The 20,294-nt window shown below is 32.9% G+C and overlaps 2 protein-coding genes across 2 annotated transcripts; both read right to left on the bottom strand.

Moving 5' to 3' along the window:
- Nucleotides 1–739: 739 nt before the first annotated feature.
- On the bottom strand, nucleotides 740–2,706 carry LOC117339209. The gene is made up of 2 exons (XM_033900677.1): nucleotides 2,613–2,706; nucleotides 740–2,443 (listed from the first exon to the last, which is right to left on the bottom strand). The coding sequence occupies exons 1-2, from the start codon at nucleotides 2,693–2,695 to the stop codon at nucleotides 1,318–1,320; spliced, it is 1,209 nt and encodes a 402-aa protein (XP_033756568.1). The 5' UTR covers nucleotides 2,696–2,706; the 3' UTR covers nucleotides 740–1,317.
- A 513-nt stretch (nucleotides 2,707–3,219) lies between these two features.
- Nucleotides 3,220–7,579, bottom strand: LOC117338987 (beta-1,4-N-acetylgalactosaminyltransferase bre-4-like). Its single transcript, XM_033900351.1, has 4 exons — nucleotides 7,399–7,579; nucleotides 6,049–6,281; nucleotides 4,831–5,015; nucleotides 3,220–3,355 (listed from the first exon to the last, which is right to left on the bottom strand). The coding sequence occupies exons 1-4, from the start codon at nucleotides 7,577–7,579 to the stop codon at nucleotides 3,220–3,222; spliced, it is 735 nt and encodes a 244-aa protein (XP_033756242.1).
- Nucleotides 7,580–20,294: the final 12,715 nt, after the last annotated feature.

The raw sequence follows: 20,294 nt of genomic DNA on the forward strand, positions 1-20,294 counted from the left end.
AAATACACAAAAATCTGGATCATTCTCGAAACTACTGCAGTCAGGAAGTCGTTTATGATTTCTGATTTATGAAGAGAGAAAGTATTAAAGTTAACTTATAACTTGATCTATAAAAATATTTGACTTACCTCCTTTGAAATATCACTGCGCAGCTCTTTTAGCCTATCAAACAACCCGTTACAAGCAGCGACGCAATTTTTATACCATGATATCAGAACAAATTCAATAGAATACAATAAAATTGCTTGTTTACAACAGGTTATACTTCATGATATTACAAATTCTTTTGACAATAGAATTGCTTGTTTACAATAGGTTATACTTCTTGATATTACAGATGTAATGTTCTATGATATCCAGTTCACACGCTTTCCCTTTCATTCAAATTCACACTCCCATACAGCACATCGAGCATTGATGTGACTTCATCGCTACCTCAAGAGAATTACGACAATGACAAAGGTTATGGTCACAAAAGAAATGATTGTAATTTAAAATATGAAAATATGTACAAAACAACAAAGTTGACGGTAAAGGCGGGTGTAGCGCTTAATTATATATATCATTAACATTATTAATTATATATAATATCATTAATCATAGGCCGAATTCTACAATTCCTGAGGTTGGGGTCAAAGCTAATAGTCCCTTTAAATACAATAGAACAAGAGTACCTATGACTGTTAGAGGTATGTAATTCTCTGTATCGTAATATAATTCGAAAATACGCATTCCTGAGTATTTATAGACAACATTTAAAATTCTCTGATACAACTATGTAGTTCCCTACATAGTGAGTGAAACATCTATTGTTAAATAGCACTGAGGAAAAATGCGAACATTTTGCGGGTAACCGCTCCCTAGGCGTTCCCTGCGTCCCAGGATCATGATTTACTTTAAAGTTTCACTCATGAATTGCACTTCGGGTATAATCTGCAATGGCCTAAACCTGCTTCTCACCGGAAAATACTACAAGTCCGGTGTCAGATTTTAACGTTTTCTGTGTGGTCTACATCGATCATTGGTGAATTCCAAATCGTACTACATAACAAAACATGGAACACATCAAGTTCCACACCGATGTATAACACATTTTTATATTACATGTATAATTTCCGTTTAAATCCTTGTAACTTTCATAAAAAAATCTTTCAAAAGATGATTGGTTACAGTGTCAATAGAACTGAACCAAACTCGCACTGGTTCCACACACATATGAATGCCTTTGAGGAGACTCCCATTTTGTTTCGTAGATGTATATCCTGTGGCCTTGCATCCAATGACCTCTACCCGCCTATACGTTTAGTCCTTGTTTCGTTACGGTGCATGGGGCAATGATGCTACTATTGTTTTATTGAGATTGACGGACTCGGTTTTATGAGATAAAGAGACAGGTTGGTGTACCTCACGCAGGAATTTATTTCGTTGCTGCAACTTATCACTCAGTTTCTGAAACACCTGTATAGGACTTTGACGTGGTTTGACTTCTTGATTATCCTGCAGATTTAGCAAACTCTGTCGATATTTCTCATGTGTTTTAAGACGTTGTTGGTACTTCTTTTGATTTTCAGTAAATGCAGTGTTAATATTAGTATTACGCTGATTTTGGTTACCTTGTTCTGTTTGCTGAACGGAAAATGGGTTTTGTTGTGCTTGAAAAACTTTGACGGGATTTCGGTCGCGTTGTTCTTGACCTTTTTGAGCGAGATTATTCTCTTGTTTTCGTATTACTTGTCTGACAAGAGTTTTAATTTCTTGTTCTTGTTGGACGGGATTAAGATGTTCCTGTTTTATTTCTACTTGCTGGATGGAATGCTGATTTTCTCGTTGATTTTGTTGTGGTTGGACAGGTTTACTATTTTCTTGTATTTGCATGTGTTCTAAAGTGTGTTTCCAATGTGGTTGTGCTTTTGACTGTTGGACGGAATATTGTTTTTCTTGTTTTTGCAAATCTGGATCTAATTCCTTGGCACGATCACGGTATTGGCTAAGGAGACCAATGTTCCTCAATCCTGTTTGGTTATTAGTTTTACTTTCGTTTCCTGAAGATTGTATTAATTCTGGCACAACCATCGCCTCAGGAGACGTAACAGGGAACATTCGTCGTATAATTGCAGATATATCCTCCATCGAAACATCAGAAGTATTGAGACGATAAAATTCTTTCTTTAGGTTATGTACCAAGTCCTTATCCAGAACAAATTTTCCTAACAGATATTTAGCCTTATCTAAAAACAATTCCTCTGCCGCATAATCAAAGGAGTCGTCACGTGACCTGTTATTGTTGCCAATCCTCCACGGTTGGTATACCCAATGTTCCTGATCAATTCCCGCTAGTATGTACGTGTACATGTGTTTATTGACCGTCTGCAGTACCTGGTACCTGACTGTGTTGATTCCGTCCTCTTTCCATCTGTCGAGACTATTTTCAAGCAAACGTAATCTACAAACAGACAATATTACAGAGAATATGTTTATCAAAATGTGGTCATGTACTGTCATTGACTGAAGAACATGCCATAGACCCCAACAATCAACTACTGAAGCATCTGTCTTGTATTGGGCAAAATTATGGTTAACGCAAAAAGGACCAAGCTTATTAGCAAGCTTACCTGTCGTTGTTCGGATTTGAGTCTGCTTGATGTCGCAACATTCGATAGGAGCTGACGTCTGGTGTATACCGAGTGATGGACATTCCCAAATTTCTAATTCTGACGGAACACAAATGCAAGGTCAGGCGAAACATACCAAAATACGTTATAAAATTTGATAATCAGACACGTTTCATGTGACATAGAGTTAGGATACCCCTTCTAATTCTTAACATGTTTAGAGTCTTCTCATATTTGTTATTTTTACATTATTCGCCATACCGTCACTGAGGAATCCTTAAAGGACGAAACAGAGCTGTTTCCTGGAATGAACTTGTGTATTGGCGTTCAGATGAAATCCCTAGTTTTAAATCTTGCCAAAAAGGGTCACTAGGCAAATTTAGGAGGGTGTATAGCATTGACACGCTACATATTACTGGTGACGTTCCTGTGGATGTTTTCACTTGGATTTTGTTTGTTAAGAGTCGCGTTTCAATTCATGTTGTATATTAAGATAATCTTAATTCTGTTACATTACCGTTATACACGGTTAGTCGTTACAATGGCTAAATATCATATTAATCATTAAAAGGTTTTTTGTTTGATAGAAATCGCTATTGAATATATGTCAATATATGTACCGTTTATATAAATCATCATCCTCACCACCCCATCCGAAGAACTTGTTTGAGTAACCGTTCACTATTTCAAACTGGTCCATGGTCATTGCTGTTACACCTCCAAAGAGACCAATGTATGGTAACCTGAAATCGTATTAATAATCACTTTTGGTAACAAGACAAATACGCTGTAAATATTGCCTAATATGTCAGGAGCTGACGATTGATATAATGGTAAAATAACGTTGATGTATATTGGTGTGACATTATTTTAAATCACCTATCCTTGCATACCATCTTGTTATTTGAGGATACATTCAGCTGTAAAGGTTTTTTTTTTAAATCAAAAAAATCAGTCAATCAGCAGGACCAGTAGCATGAATGTACATCTAATCGTTAACACGGGTTACCAAACTGACAGATTATATTAATGTGATCCGCTTCTCTCTAATCCGTTTGTATTGACATCAATGAATATATTTAGTCATTTCAAAGTTACAGCCTGAAAAAGAACACAAAGCGCGGCCAAAGGAAGACAAAATAGCGGACACAAACTACACGTAGTAATGAGTGCGGTGTTCAGAACGTAGAGGGCTAGAAGGTCAACAGACCGTAACGGTAACAAATTGTTATAGAATGAATACATTACATTATCAACAACATGCAGAGAAACGGTGGTGGAAATGAACTAGCCTTTTATGTAAACACATATGATGAATATTATAAAAATCCAAACTTTATTCACATCATGCAATTTTTTGAACAACAATGTTTTGTCATACTGCAAAACAAAAATCTAAAGCATTTGATTGGCACATAACACATGTGAGATTTTCATCTAAATTATTTGATTGGCCAATAACCCAGGAGATATTTTAATCTAAAGCATTTGATTGGCCAATAACGCAGTTGAGATTTTAATTCAAAGCATCTAAAAGGCCACTAGCCAAGGTGAGATTTTAATCTAAATGATTTGTTCGGCCAATAACTCTGGTGTGATTTTAATCTAAAGCATTTGATTGACCACTAATCCATCTGAGATTTTCTATATTCTGATTCTCCCCGGGTAATATACGCTCATGATCAGGTACTATGAAGTCACACGCAAAAAGAAACATCTCACAGAAACGACGGAATCGCAGTGGCTCGCCTGTCACATGACAGACGACATTGGTGTAAAAATACATGCGTTATTTTAGTAATTGTTTTGTTGGATGAAATATTAAGTAGGTTATTTCATGTTCATTATTTTTCATTTTTCATATTACCTGCCTAAAACCTAAATAACTAATAATATCAAACGGTATTAATCGCGGTTGTTAACCCGTATGGAATTGTGAGTAGGGACTTACTAAGGAAGGTAACCGGAATACCCGGAGAAACCCCGCACTGTCGGGTAGGTGACTCCGTTCTCCCGATTTGAGAATAAAATGAATATTCAAATGCATTTCAATAACCTTTAAAAGTACAAAATATTCAAATCGGCATTATGGAATGATTATACACATTTCTTATTTTGTGATTAATTCTGAATATGCTCAGGCCCCCTTGGTTTCCCGTGGATTTCTACATTTTTCAAAAAATCCTAGTATGATTGTGGAATTGTTTGTGGTACTCACTCGTAGCCGAATTTGTCGATGGCTACAGACATGTGTCGGGGATTCTCGGGACAGGAGTATACGTTATTATCATTTTCCGGGATCAGGTCTACGTCATGGAAGATAAAGCATTGATAGTCGTATCTCTTTGCCTCCAGAAACCCAATATTCATGCAAAGAGCCCTGTTGAAATCAACATCCGGTGCCTGTTGTCGATGTTTGAAAAGAAACAGAATGGCATCAAAGGAGGACATCACCAGTAACAGTAACGTTTTAAATCTTCACACTGTGTGTATTGTTCAACGGTTCAAAGGTCAAGTGTAGCTTATAATAATATAACAGATCCATAAATATTAGTAATATCTGGTTGCTTATCTCTAAAACAATATCTCTTGATTGGTCAAGAATATGTTGGAGTAAATATTGTCTGCATTCTGTTCAATTAGAGAATGGTATGTTGCAGTAGAATGAGTCAGGTTATATTTGTTGGAGTCGAATGTGTCGGGTCATATAAGCTGGAGTAGATTGTGTCGGGTTATAAATGAATGTTTGAAAAAAAATTGTCAAGTTATATATGATGGAGTCGAATGTGTCGTGTTATATAGGTTTGAGTAGAATGTGTCGAGCTATATGTGTTGGAGTCGAATGTGTCGAGGTATATACCGGTATGATGGAGTCTAATGTGTCGAGGTATATACCGGTATGATGGAGTCGAATGTGTCGGGTTATATATGATGGAGTCGAATGTGTCGGGTTATATATGATGGAGTCGAATGTGTCGGGTTATATATGATGGAGTCGAATGTGTCGAGTTATATATGATGGAGTCGAATGTGTCGAGTTATATATGATGGAGTCGAATGTGTCGAGTTATATATGATGGAGTCGAATGTTTCGGGTTATATATGATGGAGTCGAATGTGTCGAGTTATATATGATGGAGTCGAATGTGTCGAGTTATATATGATGGAGTCGAATGTGTCGGGTTATATATGATGGAGTCGAATGTGTCGTGTCATATAAGTTAGAATCAGTCGGGTTTATATTGGAGTAGAATCCTTTGGATAATGTTTGATAGAGTATATCATGGCAAGTTTGTTTTAATATAACCTTGAATATCTGTACACATGTGTTCATTTTTATTAAAAGCATTGTAACATTCATGGAATTCATAAGCAAAATGCTGAATATTTACAACTGACAATACATCTTGTCAATCGGATGAATTATAGCACTTACCAATTCAATGACAAATATTCTGTAATCCAGCTGCTGCCTCTGGAGGAATGGGTGGAGATTATTTAACAATATCCTAAGATGACGCTTCCGGTTCCGGTACGGGATGATGATAGCCACTTTGTGACGAGATCTACATGTTGATGGTTTATATGTACCCCCTCTCTTCACCAAGCGGTGATTCCTTTCTAACGTTTTCTCGTCATACTCGGTGATATCGACTGTTACTTTGCCTCCTGAAAAGGGGATTTTTATCGATAGTCTCGATAAGCGATTGCATTCATACATAAAATGATTTTTTTAATAATTTTGTATGCATAGTTGACAATGCCAAGGCTAGATATAATAAGTATGCTCTTAAGATGCCACAGCTGTCCTCACTTGTGAAAATAAGAAGTGTTTTTGACGATAGGTAAAAATGCCTGGCAAACCCACCAACAAAAAACTGAAATGCAGAAGATCAAAATAAGTATCAAACAGTAAAAAGAGATCTTGGTGGACACCATTAAACGGCCTTTATTAGTTCTATGTAAGAATGATCTTTTCTTAAATTTTCATTCTTTTTCTTTACTCCTTTATAGTCTCATTATGTTCAATGAAGGTCCGAGAAAAAAATTCTGAGAAATAGCGATAACAAATCGTTTTTCCAGATTAGACTCGAAGTTGAAAATTCAACAGTTAAAATCTAAGGTGGTCGTCTGTCGGCCATTTTGTTTATATGATCAATCTAAAATTTGCACAAGTAGAACCAAGAGAATCCTGGATTTGAATTTTGAGATATTTTTACGAAGGACATTTGAAGAATAGCGTTATTAAATTATTAAAAAGATGATCGCCCGTCAGCAATAGGATTTAATTGATCAGAGTAACTTTTGAACAGTGCAGAACTAAGACCAAAAGGAATAATGTTGAAAAACGATCTTTGAAGAACTTTCTGTGAAATAGCAATAACAAACTTCAACTGCCAAATTTCGAATAACCACATGTCGGCGATCTTTTATTTGAATCAGTCTTAAAATTAAACATGTAAATTTAAAGATCAGGGAGGAACATACAATAACATGTGAGAATCATCCATAAAGAACTTTCTGAGAAATAATAACTATCTTCAACTGTCAAAATTCAAAATGACCGTTTGTCGGCCATCTTGTGTTCCTATCAGTTCAATTCAACTTGCAGAACTAGGGACCAATGGAAACCTATATATGAAGTTAGAGAAATCAATCTAGCGCTTGGCCACTAATAGCGACATCAAGAATTGTTTTAGGACGGACGACGAATGAAGAGCGATTTGAATAGCGCACCATGACGTTTGGCTAAAATTCAACAAACATATGATAATTCAAACTTTACTTAGATAAGGCGGCACCAGTGGACATTTGGGCTTTGTGGCGTTCGTCTTTATCTGCCTTGGGACGTAGTGCGCATGCTCATCACGTGCTGTTGTGGGTTTGGATGAACGTCTGGGATTGGTCGACTGTGAACTAGAGGTCGTGTTAACATGTGACGCTTTGGTCCGAGGAGTTCTTTGCATTAAGTAACGTGTAGTAGATTGTGCTCTATATTCGTCATTCTTTACGTGTAATCCGGAGGTATAGTAAAAGATCACGAAGGTAAATAGTGTTAACTGGGCCAAGATAATCACTAAAAAGAATTTCCTAGGCAAGGAGAGTTCTCGAAAATCATTGACACAATCTGTGGTGTGATCATGCATTGACATAGTAGACCGTGTTACTGTACATTAGTTTATGAGATCTCTCGTCATTGGTCATACCTGCAAAATATAACAATACCAATTTTGTTAATGTAATCATCACACAATTAGTTTATCAACATAATTTAAAACTGCTTTTTAAAATTCTTTGCAGCTAAAGCTGTTTGTATAAGTAAATATATATATATTTTAAATCAGAATTGATGAAATAAGCAAAATGATAATTTTAAATTAATATTTTAGCTTGATTTAAGCACACATTTTTTCACGTCGTTTCCAATATATATCAAATAATGGTTACATAAAAGGCAAAATGATATACCAGACCTATGACGGAGACTTATGTGTTGTACAATTTATCTCGTAGTTACGTACATGTAATTACACAGATAACATTAATTAAAAGATTAATTAACTGTGAGTAGATATGTAATGAAATCCAAAATGAAATCATCTCTTTTGAGAATTTTGCAAAACATACACTGTTGCATAAATCATTTGTGAATTGAACAAAAATATTTGTACATTGGAAAATATCAACCAGTTTATATCATAAATAGACCAAACCTAGCATCTTGATTCTATTTTCTGGTGATGTATGACCGCTTTGAAAACGCGAAATTAAATTCCCAAAAATTTATCCTACAAGACGCTTTACCCTTCTGCAACATATGATTGTTCTCCGTGTGCTTATGCAAGGATTCAATGTAAATCTATATATGTAAAATGTAAATTTATATATGTATAATCTAAATCTATATGTCTAATGTAATCTCCAATGTAAATTTATATATGTATAATGTAAATCTATATGTCCAATATAATCTCCAATGTAAATATATATATGTATGATGTAAATCTATATGTAAAATGTAAATTTATATATGTATAATGTAAATCTATATGTAAAATGTAAATTTATATATGTATAATGTAAATCTATATGTCCAATGTAATCTCCAATGTAAATCTATATATGTATGATGTAAATATATATGTAAAATGTAAATTTATATATGTATAATGTAAATCTATATGTCCAATGTAATCTCCAATGTAAATCTATATATGTATGATGTAAATATATATGTATAATGTAAATCTATATATGTATAATGTAAATCTATATGTCTAATATAATCTCCAATGTAAATCTACATGTCCAATGTAATCTCCAATGTAAATCTATATATGTATGATGTAAATATATATGTATAATGTAAATCTATATATGTATTATGTAAATCTATATATGTATAATGTAAATCTATATATGTATAATGTAAATCTATATATGTATAATGTAAATCTATATATGTATAATGTAAATCTATATATGTATGATGTAAATATATATGTATAATGTAAATCTATATATGTATTATGTAAATCTATATATGTATAATGTAAATCTATATATGTATAATGTAAATCTATATATGTATAATGTAAATCTATATATGTATAATGTCAATCAATATATGTATAATGTAAATCTATATATGTATAATGTAAATCTATATATGTATAATGTAAATCTATATATGTATAATGTAAATCTATATATGTATTGTGTAAATCTATATATGTATAATGTAAATATATATATGTATAATGTAAATCTATATATGTATAATGTAAATCTATATATGTATAATGTAAATCTATATATGTATAATGTAAATCTACGTGCCCAATGTATATCTCCAATGCAAATCTATATATGTATAATGCAAATCTATATATGTATAATGTAAATCTATATATGTATAATGTAAATCTATATATGTATTGTGTAAATCTATATATGTATAATGTAAATCTCTATATGTATAATGTAAATCTATATATGTATTGTGTAAATCTATATATGTATAATGTAAATCTATATATGTATTGTGTAAATCTATATATGTATTATGTAAATCTATATATGTATTGTGTAAATCTATATATGTATTGTGTAAATCTATATATGTATAATGTAAATCAATATTGTATAATGTAAATCTATATATGTATTGTATAAATCTATATATGTATTGTGTAAATCTATATATGTATAATGTAAATCTATATATGTATTGTATAAATCTATATATGTATAATGTAAATCTATATATGTATAATGTAAATCAATATATGTATAATGTAAATCTAATATGTATAATGTAAATCTATATATGTATAATATAAATCTACGTGCCCAATGTCAATCTACATTTTGTTAACATTTGTCCTAATTTAATTGATTTTAGTTAGAGTTACAGTTTATTCTACATTTCGTCATCTTTCTGTTGATTTAAGCAGTATAGCTTTTGTTAGCACGTTTCAGAGTAATAAGTAATCATACTAACGAACGATTTAGGTATAGTATTGAACAAATGTCTGTGTCCACTGTATATTTCTGTTTAGGACACATACGACAATTAAACATCGATTTAAGCCCCTGTTTCCGACGTACCAATGATGTTATTTTATAACGACAATACCATCCATTACACACATTTGATGAAAATAACAATACAATATTCAATAATTTCTTATTGATTATGGTTGACGGTAACTTGAGACTCTTTTTGTTTAGTTTTCAATAACTTTTAAGTACCAGCCGATGTAATGTTAAATTCATTTTGAGGTGCAAATATATGTTGTATCATGTACAAACATTCCTGGCGGAGACAGGAAATCCTAATGGATGAATGTAAATAAATGACAAAAGATTTTAGTGAAATACCAGTCATTAGCTCCAACGGTAAATAAAACTGTACAACTAGTTCAAATCAACAGCACAATTAACATGAAGAAATTTGGGAAGAATATGACAATGTCACATGACCTTAACAATGGATGGTATCTCGCCGTTATTGTGATAACGGGAGGCGGGACTCTAATCCACTACCTATCAAGTTGAACATGTTAAATCATTCGACCTACAAGCACACAATGATGTCAGGTATTTCCCAAAGGAGGCAACGTCAACGTGCACAGTCTTTACAGAGATAATTGATAATGACAACATTCAATAGACGGTTATGGATGACTTATGGCGTAAATGGTGAAATATATATTTTTCGAGAACAAAACGAAAACATCCAGCCTTAAAACTTCTTATATTTGTATTGGGGTTTAACTGTTCCATAGATAGCGTGTCGACAATGGTGATATGACTAAGATTTGTTTAGCAGTTTGACGAATACTCTGTTATTATACTGATGTAGTCACTATCATTAATGTCTGTACTTGTCTATTGATCTATGCAGTGTTTCGAGAGCCGGTCCTGGCTTAATGGTGCTTAAAACATTGAAAGTAGTAACGATAAATAAAAACCTAGTTCCAATGTATGAAATGTCTTGTTTCGAGACGTAGAGCCAGGTTAGTGACAACCCTGGCTCTGGCTATACTGTACGACCACATTCATATACAGATACTTGAACCAATTATATCTACTTGTGAAATTACACTTAGTTGTACCAACAATTAATTAGATCGCAGATGTATTTCATAGATGACCATACCCATTCTCCAAGGCTATCTTAACTTGGTAAATTAAGTAAGCCGAATCCTTCTTGCAAACAGGGAATGTGATTATATATGTCGAAAGTATATTATACACCTGATCTGCTGAACAGTAATATGCACTATAATACGTGGGTATCTAGGTATAGACAGAGTTTCAGTTTGGGTGTTCGTAATGTTTAGTTATAGCCTAATCATATGAATATGTAGAATATGAACAAGCTAAACCTTATGCATTTGAAGTGTAAATAGTTGAAAAGCCTTGGTATAATGAGTTAGAATATAATCAGGGTATTTGTTATCAGAATTACAATCATAAGGTCATTACTTTACAGCATCTATATGATTGTTGGAAAATTTGACTGAGAAATCCCAAAGGACATTCACCTAAATAGGTATTTCAAATATAGTTTCCACGGATCAGCAAGAATAGTTTGTGTTGGAGGACGTGAACACAGCGTATTACTGAGTATTGGCTACGTCTCATATGAGGAGTAGAGATGGCCACAACGTATCATGGACAGATATAGAGCATGAAACACACTGTGACACTTTTTAAACGGTATTGCAAAAAACAGATACATGTACAAACATGAATAATGTCCAGTCATCTTATGGGAAACGGTAAGACTGTTATCATGATGACGAAAATACTTACGTTATATCTTTCGTCAAATGTCCAGATATGTTTCAGATTTCTTTCCGAGCTCTCTCGATAACAAACTGGGGTCATATTTCATCATAAAGTATACACCTCGACTCCAACAAATATTAGACTTGAATGCAGGTCTTTCTTTCACCTAACATACCATATGCGTTGCGCAACACTGCCTATAACCTGTACGAAACATTACAGCTACCTAATTGGGGTTGAACCTACATATTCATTACGGTGCTATATTTAGAAAAACCACTTGAAAATTTAAAAGACACCCCCTGAATTGTCAATGTCAACTCTTGAAGGTAAACTCGTGCTTGATCAATAGGTTTTTGAGCGTTTATTCATCAGGTAGACGAGTCCAACATTGTTAGCCCAACTGCCTTTCTCTATGCGTCTGTATCGGGTGTACGCACCAAGCATTGCCATAACAATTTCCTCCATTGTGTGTGGTGATCTGGAGTCGTTTCCATACCGAGATATGTAGTAATGTATCCAGCGTGTTTGCTGGATTATATAGAGATATAGAATAAAAAAAAACATACCTATATATGACAATCAGTATCTTTAAACGTATTCATGCGTTTACATGTACCTGGTCTTTATGACAAGGGCATTCAAGTTCCAGTTGTTCAAAGGATTATTATCTTAATCGCTTGATGACTGAAACTCTTATTTTCCATTTACTTCAAAATCTGTGTATGTGTATTCCTTAAAATAAACAGATAGGAAGATCAGCGTTACAGTCTCATAAAAGTTTGTTAATTTAGTTTAACCAGAAATGATTTTATCGCGATTTTTTTTTTTTTAATTATGATTAGCCTAACCAGCCCTTGACCCACTGGCGCCAGTAGTTGACTGATTGTTAGCGTCCAATTGTGGCTTTGTTAGAGACACGACTGTTTACAATATAATGGATCAGAAACCTATAATGATTCAGTATGACGTTGTGATTCACATCATATCCATAGAAGTTTGATAACAGGGTAGACATTGTTAATAACTATGGGGCTGATTTGAGCGGACATACATTACCATACTGTATAGAGGATATCTAACAGTGTCTTCAGTAATACCAAATATATTTCACGAGTGGGGCTAATATTTTGATATTTTTCACGAGTGCGCAGCACGAGTGAAAAATATCAAAATATTAGCCTCACGAGTGAAATATATTTGGTATTACTGAAGACACTGTTAGATATTCTGTTTATTACATTTTTTATCAACGAAAAACCTACCCCGTATGCTAACTAGGCCTACAGCGAAAGTTTGCATACAAAAAAAGTAGTTTCCCCTGTCCAGGTGATGACATATATGTCGGGCTTTCTGATTGGTCAATTATTTTGGTATTTTCTAATCATTAATTTGATTGGTCAAATCAGCAAAAGTGATATTTTTCACTAGTGAAAAATATCACTTTTATAGAATGAATAATTTTTGATATTTCACTGGTAAAAATGTAATAAAAAACGATATTCTATACGATAAACCCCAACTCAAAACAAATCACGCTTTTGCGTGAAGCAATTTGGTAACGTTTTACGAAATCATTATTCTTTATTTTTAAAATGTCAACATTTACGAAACTAAACGACTACAGTTCGATGGTCTACACATAACTGACATTAATCTAATTAAAATCAGACGTTCATTATCCACTCCGTAAACACTCCGTAAACGGAGTGGATAATGAACATCTAATTTTGATTAGTTTAAACTGACATGTACATTGCATGACAATCAAGCTTTTTAGGGTAATAATTAAAAATTAAGTGCATTTCAAATAAACAGATCACAATTTCGGTAAAGGGCAAGAACCTGATTTTGATGTAGTTCGGAAAGCTGTTTTTAAGTACAAAATATGAAGTTTAAATATGAAAACCACCTCCTAAATCCATACCTATATAATTTCTGTTCCAGGCCATCGGTTATAGATATATTCACTGTTATCCGCAATTAGAGAAGTGTATGATATCGGTCTGTCAAGAGATCATATTATATTTATGATTCTAATACAATTTATTTGTTTTAATTATTTTTAATATTTGGTTGTTTATTTGATTCAGTGAAATAATTTGCTAAACTGAGTAGTTTCACATCGTAGCAGCAGTTACGTTTCATGGTAAAAAGAAATCCTCCCACGTGTATGATTACATTTCACATGGGATTAACCAATCAGTAGGTCATAAAATGCACTTAAAACACAAACATATATTGTACCGTCCACTATATGTCATCCCATCCTTTATAAAATTGCTAACTATTTACCATAAGAGCACAAAACAAACGATATGGATTTGATAGCATTATTGTCCACCATGCCACGGGTCTTCCCTCTTTAAATATGATCCATTCTTGTGTATCTGTGCATTCATATAACTAAATCTTTAAAAAATACCTCGTATTCAACGTGAAGATAAAAAAAAGGACGCCGACTTTCTTTTTCAGTTATTATGCTTGTCAGGAAACCTGGTAGTAGTCATCGAGTAAATATAAGTATTCTTTTTATCTTAAAAGTGTTCATCATCCATTCAGTAGAAGATTCACCTGGCGGAAACACACATACACATCTATTTCACTTTCTTCTATTATCAAATTTTCATTGAACCTGAGCAAAAAACCATCTCACTCGGCCTGAATCATAACTAAAAATTCAATTTTTAGAAAAGGTTACGGTCTTTGGAAATTTGATAATTCTCAATTCCATGAACTAAAGTATTAGTTGAAAATTTAATTAAAAGTGGTTAAATGGCAATATTGCCTTTCAGTGTACAGCCATCGTCCTCTTTCTTTATTTCTGATACCGGTATTTAAATTATATTTGTTATTGATGACTGTTTTCAGATACCATGATGATTGGAAACCAACAGAGTCATAAAGAAAAGAATTAAGGAAAACTATCGAAACACTCGAAGCCAGGGCAAAATGGTGTAACAGTTAAAGCATTAAAACTACTAATAATAAAATAACTTAAAAACAACCAATAAAGTAAACCTATCATTTCTTGATGACCTTGTTAATGATATTAAGAATCATTTTCCTGTTTAGAATTATTGAAATAATGAAAAAATTCAGTACAAAAAGTGATCATTTGAAATTCACTTTAGAAAGTACGAGGGATGATTGATATGTTGTGAGCCTCGTATTGAAGGAGGTACTCAGCACTTTAAAGTATAGACAAAATCGGCGAAAGAGCAGTGATCCAATATTTGCATAAAAAAGGTTCAACACCTAAGGATATCCATGATATGGTAGCAACACTAGGGAAAGATGTCCCTTCATATGATACAGTGACAAGGTGGGTGGTGGACTTTAAGCGAGGTCGACAGAGCCTTGATGATGACCCCCGTCCAGGAAGGCCTGTCAATGTTGGATCCCCAGAAATGGTCAACAAAGTTCATGATATTGTTATGACGGACAGACGAGTCACAGAAAGATATATAGGCAGCTGTAGAGTTGGCATTTCACAGGAGAGAGTACATTCCTATGGTGGCATACATTCCATCTTTCAATGTGAAAACTTTCGGTGGATACCAAGACTTCTGACAGTTGATCAGCCCACCAGGCGCACATTATCGCGTGCTAATCCTAACCTTTTTTTTTTAGGAAGATCCTGTCAACTTTCTTCAAGAGATTTGTCACAAGGGATAAAACATGGGTCCACCATCTTACCCTCAGATTAATGATTAATTCTATGTTGATTCTGTGTAAGAGAGAAAACGTGTGTGTACGTCTCCGTGAGGATGTGTTTGTGTCTGGATGGGCGTGTTTTACAAAATACCTCACAAATTCAAAGTCTGTGTAAACATAAAAGTTTTATTTTAAGCATATTGATACATACAACATACAAACGATTCCATTTCTGTAAGTGTACCTGCAAATATCACGGATTTCACGCAGATCAGATTTTCTCTAAGTGGAGGAAAACATTGCAATACCGATACGATACAGGTAGTGAAGATAAAGGGAAAGTGTCACTACCGAGATAAGAAGTCTCCTGATATCGTATTGAAGTAGCACTTATTTGAGTGCAAAACCGAACTTCAGCAATACAGAATTCTTTTTGTATCATAGTCCATTAATTTCAACATGTTTAGAAAAAAAAGTTAAGGAATAACCAACCAACTGAAAAAAACTACGTTTTTCCTAACGTCCGTTACATACGTCCGTTATTCAAAACGAAACCTTACACTTATGAATTGATAAAGAATATCTAAATCTTTGTTAATAATTATGTATCACATGGAATCAATCGCTCTTCAAATACGTGAATCAGTGTCACAATTGAAACAAAAGGCACTTTGTGAGCATGCGTGCTTTTCAATCTATTTCGGCGTAAATTTCTAATTACTATTTTGAAGATAAAACACTTGGTTTGTACCCTACAAATGTACTAGTCATATTCAGGAACAGTTTAATCTGGTATGAATGTACACAAATGAAAATCAAAAGTTTGAAAACGATGAGATGTGAAATGGAATGTATAACTGTACATCAAAACGGACGCCAATCTACACCTTACACTATTAAGATGGGTCAGGTGACATTACAACAAAACTCTCAAGACAATATCAAACGGGTAACATGTCACTTTTAAACAAAGCATTATGACGTGATCTGTCTACAATACTAGCAGATGGCACAAGTTACTTGTAACAATCATTTTCATTGGCTTAAAAATTATGTTATCAGCACAAAACGTAAAGATGTCGTCGCGTTTGATTGGCCGATGTAGCGGCGTTATAATTCTAAAACAAAAAAGACTATCAATTAAAGAAGACTTTCAAAGTATAAATTCGATTAAATTATAAGTATTAAGATCATTTTTTTATGTTCCGGAGCAATAACACAAATATCTGAGCGCGAGTGCGCACTGTGTTTTCTTTCTTCATGTTATGGCTAGTCTACAATTATAACACATTAATCCTTCAGTAACAACTATTATGACTTTCAATTCCATACGTATATGTTATACATGTCTCCGTTAAACGGGGGATAATAACGTGTTTATGTTGGAAATATTCTACAAAGACGCCAGTGAAACCTAGATGATAACTAAAACAAAAGGCGTTTCTCACTTCAATTTTCAAAATAAGGTTTTTAATTAAATAACATTTAATTTTGTTGTTTTTTTTCTCTTCAAAATATTAAATGATTAAAAACAAAATCAAAACTACATTTGAATATGAAAATAACCCTTCTGCACATTGTTTGTAGATATTTGGAGATACCTAAATGAAACGGCAATATGATCATGAGATCTAGAACACAATGGTACACAACGTAAACCATACCAGTAAATATAGGGTCATGAACGTTCTTTACCTTCAGAAATAAAAAAATATTGTAATTTAAAATGTCCAATTATTATAACAGTAAAACATTATAGAATATGAGAAGCATTTTCTTAACCAAGATCTTATATAAGTAAAGGAACATGCCTGAAACCCATGCCTAGTTACCTTAGTACACCGTTACATATAATCGGGTAAGAGATAATTAATTTGTCGACTTTGATTACTGAACATCCTGTAAATAAAATCAGCAATACATTAAGTGGTCAAAGCATGACAGTGATTGGTTGTTAAAAAGCATTGTTTTTAATGACTTTTGAAATAATTGTGTTGAAAAATAATTTCAAAATGTTTTAATATTGTTCATTTTTTCTATTTTCAGAGGATCATCACTGGACTTGTATTTTTCTGCTTTACTTTTTACAAATATCATTGCCTACGTCATTCGAAAATGGTAGTTGTAGATCAGACCTTCAAAAGACATGATATTAGCAGAAACGAGTATTCATACTTTAAGATTAAAAAAAAAAAAAAAAAAAACATCCATGAGACTATATATACAAAATAAAACTAAAGCTTTTCCGTCTGGATACAACAGACAACTGATTCAACTGAATTCAACCACAGCGGGTAGGGGTGGACCTCTTAGCCTCTCCCAAGTAAGACACCCGCCCTACGACTTGACAAAAGATATTTAGCCGTGAGATGGGTCATACCCGGGGGAGGCTATTTTTTTATCTGACCATTGTTCTTTTGTGACGTAGGTCCGCACCCATCCCCTGTGAATTCAATATATACCTTATAACTTAAGCAGCACTAAATATGGTATCTACATATCACATTGTTTTACATTTCATATCTATAATATACAATGTATATAAACCATGTACATCGTCACTTAACTATTTACACAATATAACACAGTCAAACATATGAATAGTCTCAGTTAAAGACAATTTTCTAAAGACATCAAATTTCACAAACAAATATATACTGGGTATAGCTAAAGCAGTACAAGTCTCCTACCACCAGCCCCCTATAGAAACAATAGTAACAGTGAGATTGACCTGAACCCGAAAATCCTGAAACTCAAACTTGTGCAATATATTATGGTCCTTTATCATTATGTGTAGTTTGATTGAAATCCCTCCAGGAATGAATGCACTATAGAGTGCTGACAATCATTGTTACATACGTACAAGACAAATGGAGAGGAAACCTATAGCCTGCCCAGTTTCACCAGTAGGGTACTTATAAAATTGGATTGTAAGGAATAACTGTTCTTTTACTTCCCTGTTTATTTCAATTTGTTATTTAACTGCCAATTATCATCCAGTTTAGATCTGGTAGTACCATGATTTTCAGACAATAATAGAGAATCATAGTCTTATTCTGTCTTTTCGCAATACAGAGTTTTTTATCTGCTCTGGAGAGGTATTGATTGTTACATCAATACCTGTAGTTTGAGTGAGAAAATTATGTTATTAGTACGACTTGTTACAATCAATGCCTGCTCACAAGAACAAATAACTCTGCAATACGTAAAGACAGAATAATTGTGTCAATTCCTGAATTTTAACACATCAAAGGAAAACAGCTTCTAAGACATAATTTTTTCTCAAGTTGACAATTCCATTAATTTATCCTTTTTATTTTTCTGCATCATTTAATAGATCTATAATCTTACTACATGTCTATATCAACAACCTAAAGACTGGGTACTTTGATATGGAATATATCCATTCATAATCATATTCTCTCTTGAGTAAGACCATTATATAACCAATTAGAAGATATTAATTATATAGAAATTCAAATTTTGTATAAATCAATAATTTTGCATGAATTTATATTATTTTTTTTTTTTTATAAAACAATCATTCTGTATGGCTTTGTCATCATTTTTGCGTAAAATTTCTCATTTTATCTATTTTTTGTGATAACAAATTAAAACTAAAGCTTGGTACTTTCAAGGAAAATTACGGCAATATGAAAGATCGGACGGATTTCTCATTGCATAATAACCTGTGTCAGCCATAAGGATGTGATAAATATAACTATACCGGTCTACATCCACACTGTATTAAAGTTAACATTATCAATCCCAGATATGTAAAACAGGACAGAAAATTACATATCAACACTGTTTACAGGGGTTACTCTCACAGATTAAGGTTTAACTTATGCTGGTTAAAATCTTTGTCACGATATCAATGATTTTGTTCAATTTAGTCCTGAACATTTCTGTCTTGTCTTATATTAAACATAAAAAAGTTTCTGCTGCATTATATATAATGGTGACAATGAAAATTTAAGTATGAACAATTGATCAAGAAATTAAATATTAACACATTAATTTTTTAATCTTTGAAACCGTATCATGTTATCATGGATTGTTTTCTGTTAAGAAAGTTTGAATTACAATTTTACAATATGAAGAGCAGTCAATTAAGGATCATAAAGTTGAGCATGTTAATGGAAACAGATCTTGATCTTCAGATTTATAACAATGGATTAGATATAAATAACAATATGTGTACATAATTACAAAATAAAACAATGAGAGCTATGATTTAATACTAAACCACACATATACTGTAAACGTACATATTTAAAGTGGTCATTTTATTTTTGCACTTTTTGCACTAGAGACATTGCACTAAATTAGTAAAATATGATTGTGCCAATTACATTTCCTATATAATTTCTATGGCAACTAATATTGGCGTGCTAACTCATCGCACTAAACAGTTGAAATTTGGTATTGCGCTCAATTTGAGCTCAACAAACTTTATAGTACGTTTACAGTATATAAACATTATACAATATATGTTATTTTTAGTCTGTGTCAATATCAACAAAATACACTTGATTCACATTCCCAAAAATCTAGAGATATCTAAAATATTGCTTTTTTCCAGTGTTGATGGTATATACAATGCTAATGGACAAGATTACATCAATAACTACATCACAAGTACAAAGTTTTATTATCACAATACAAATGCTGTGTTAATGAAATAACACACCTTATTTATACAGATATCTATTTGAGAGAGAA

The sequence above is a fragment of the Pecten maximus genome, chromosome 12, assembly GCF_902652985.1.
Source record: "Pecten maximus chromosome 12, xPecMax1.1, whole genome shotgun sequence".
NCBI lineage: Eukaryota > Metazoa > Mollusca > Bivalvia > Pectinida > Pectinidae > Pecten > Pecten maximus.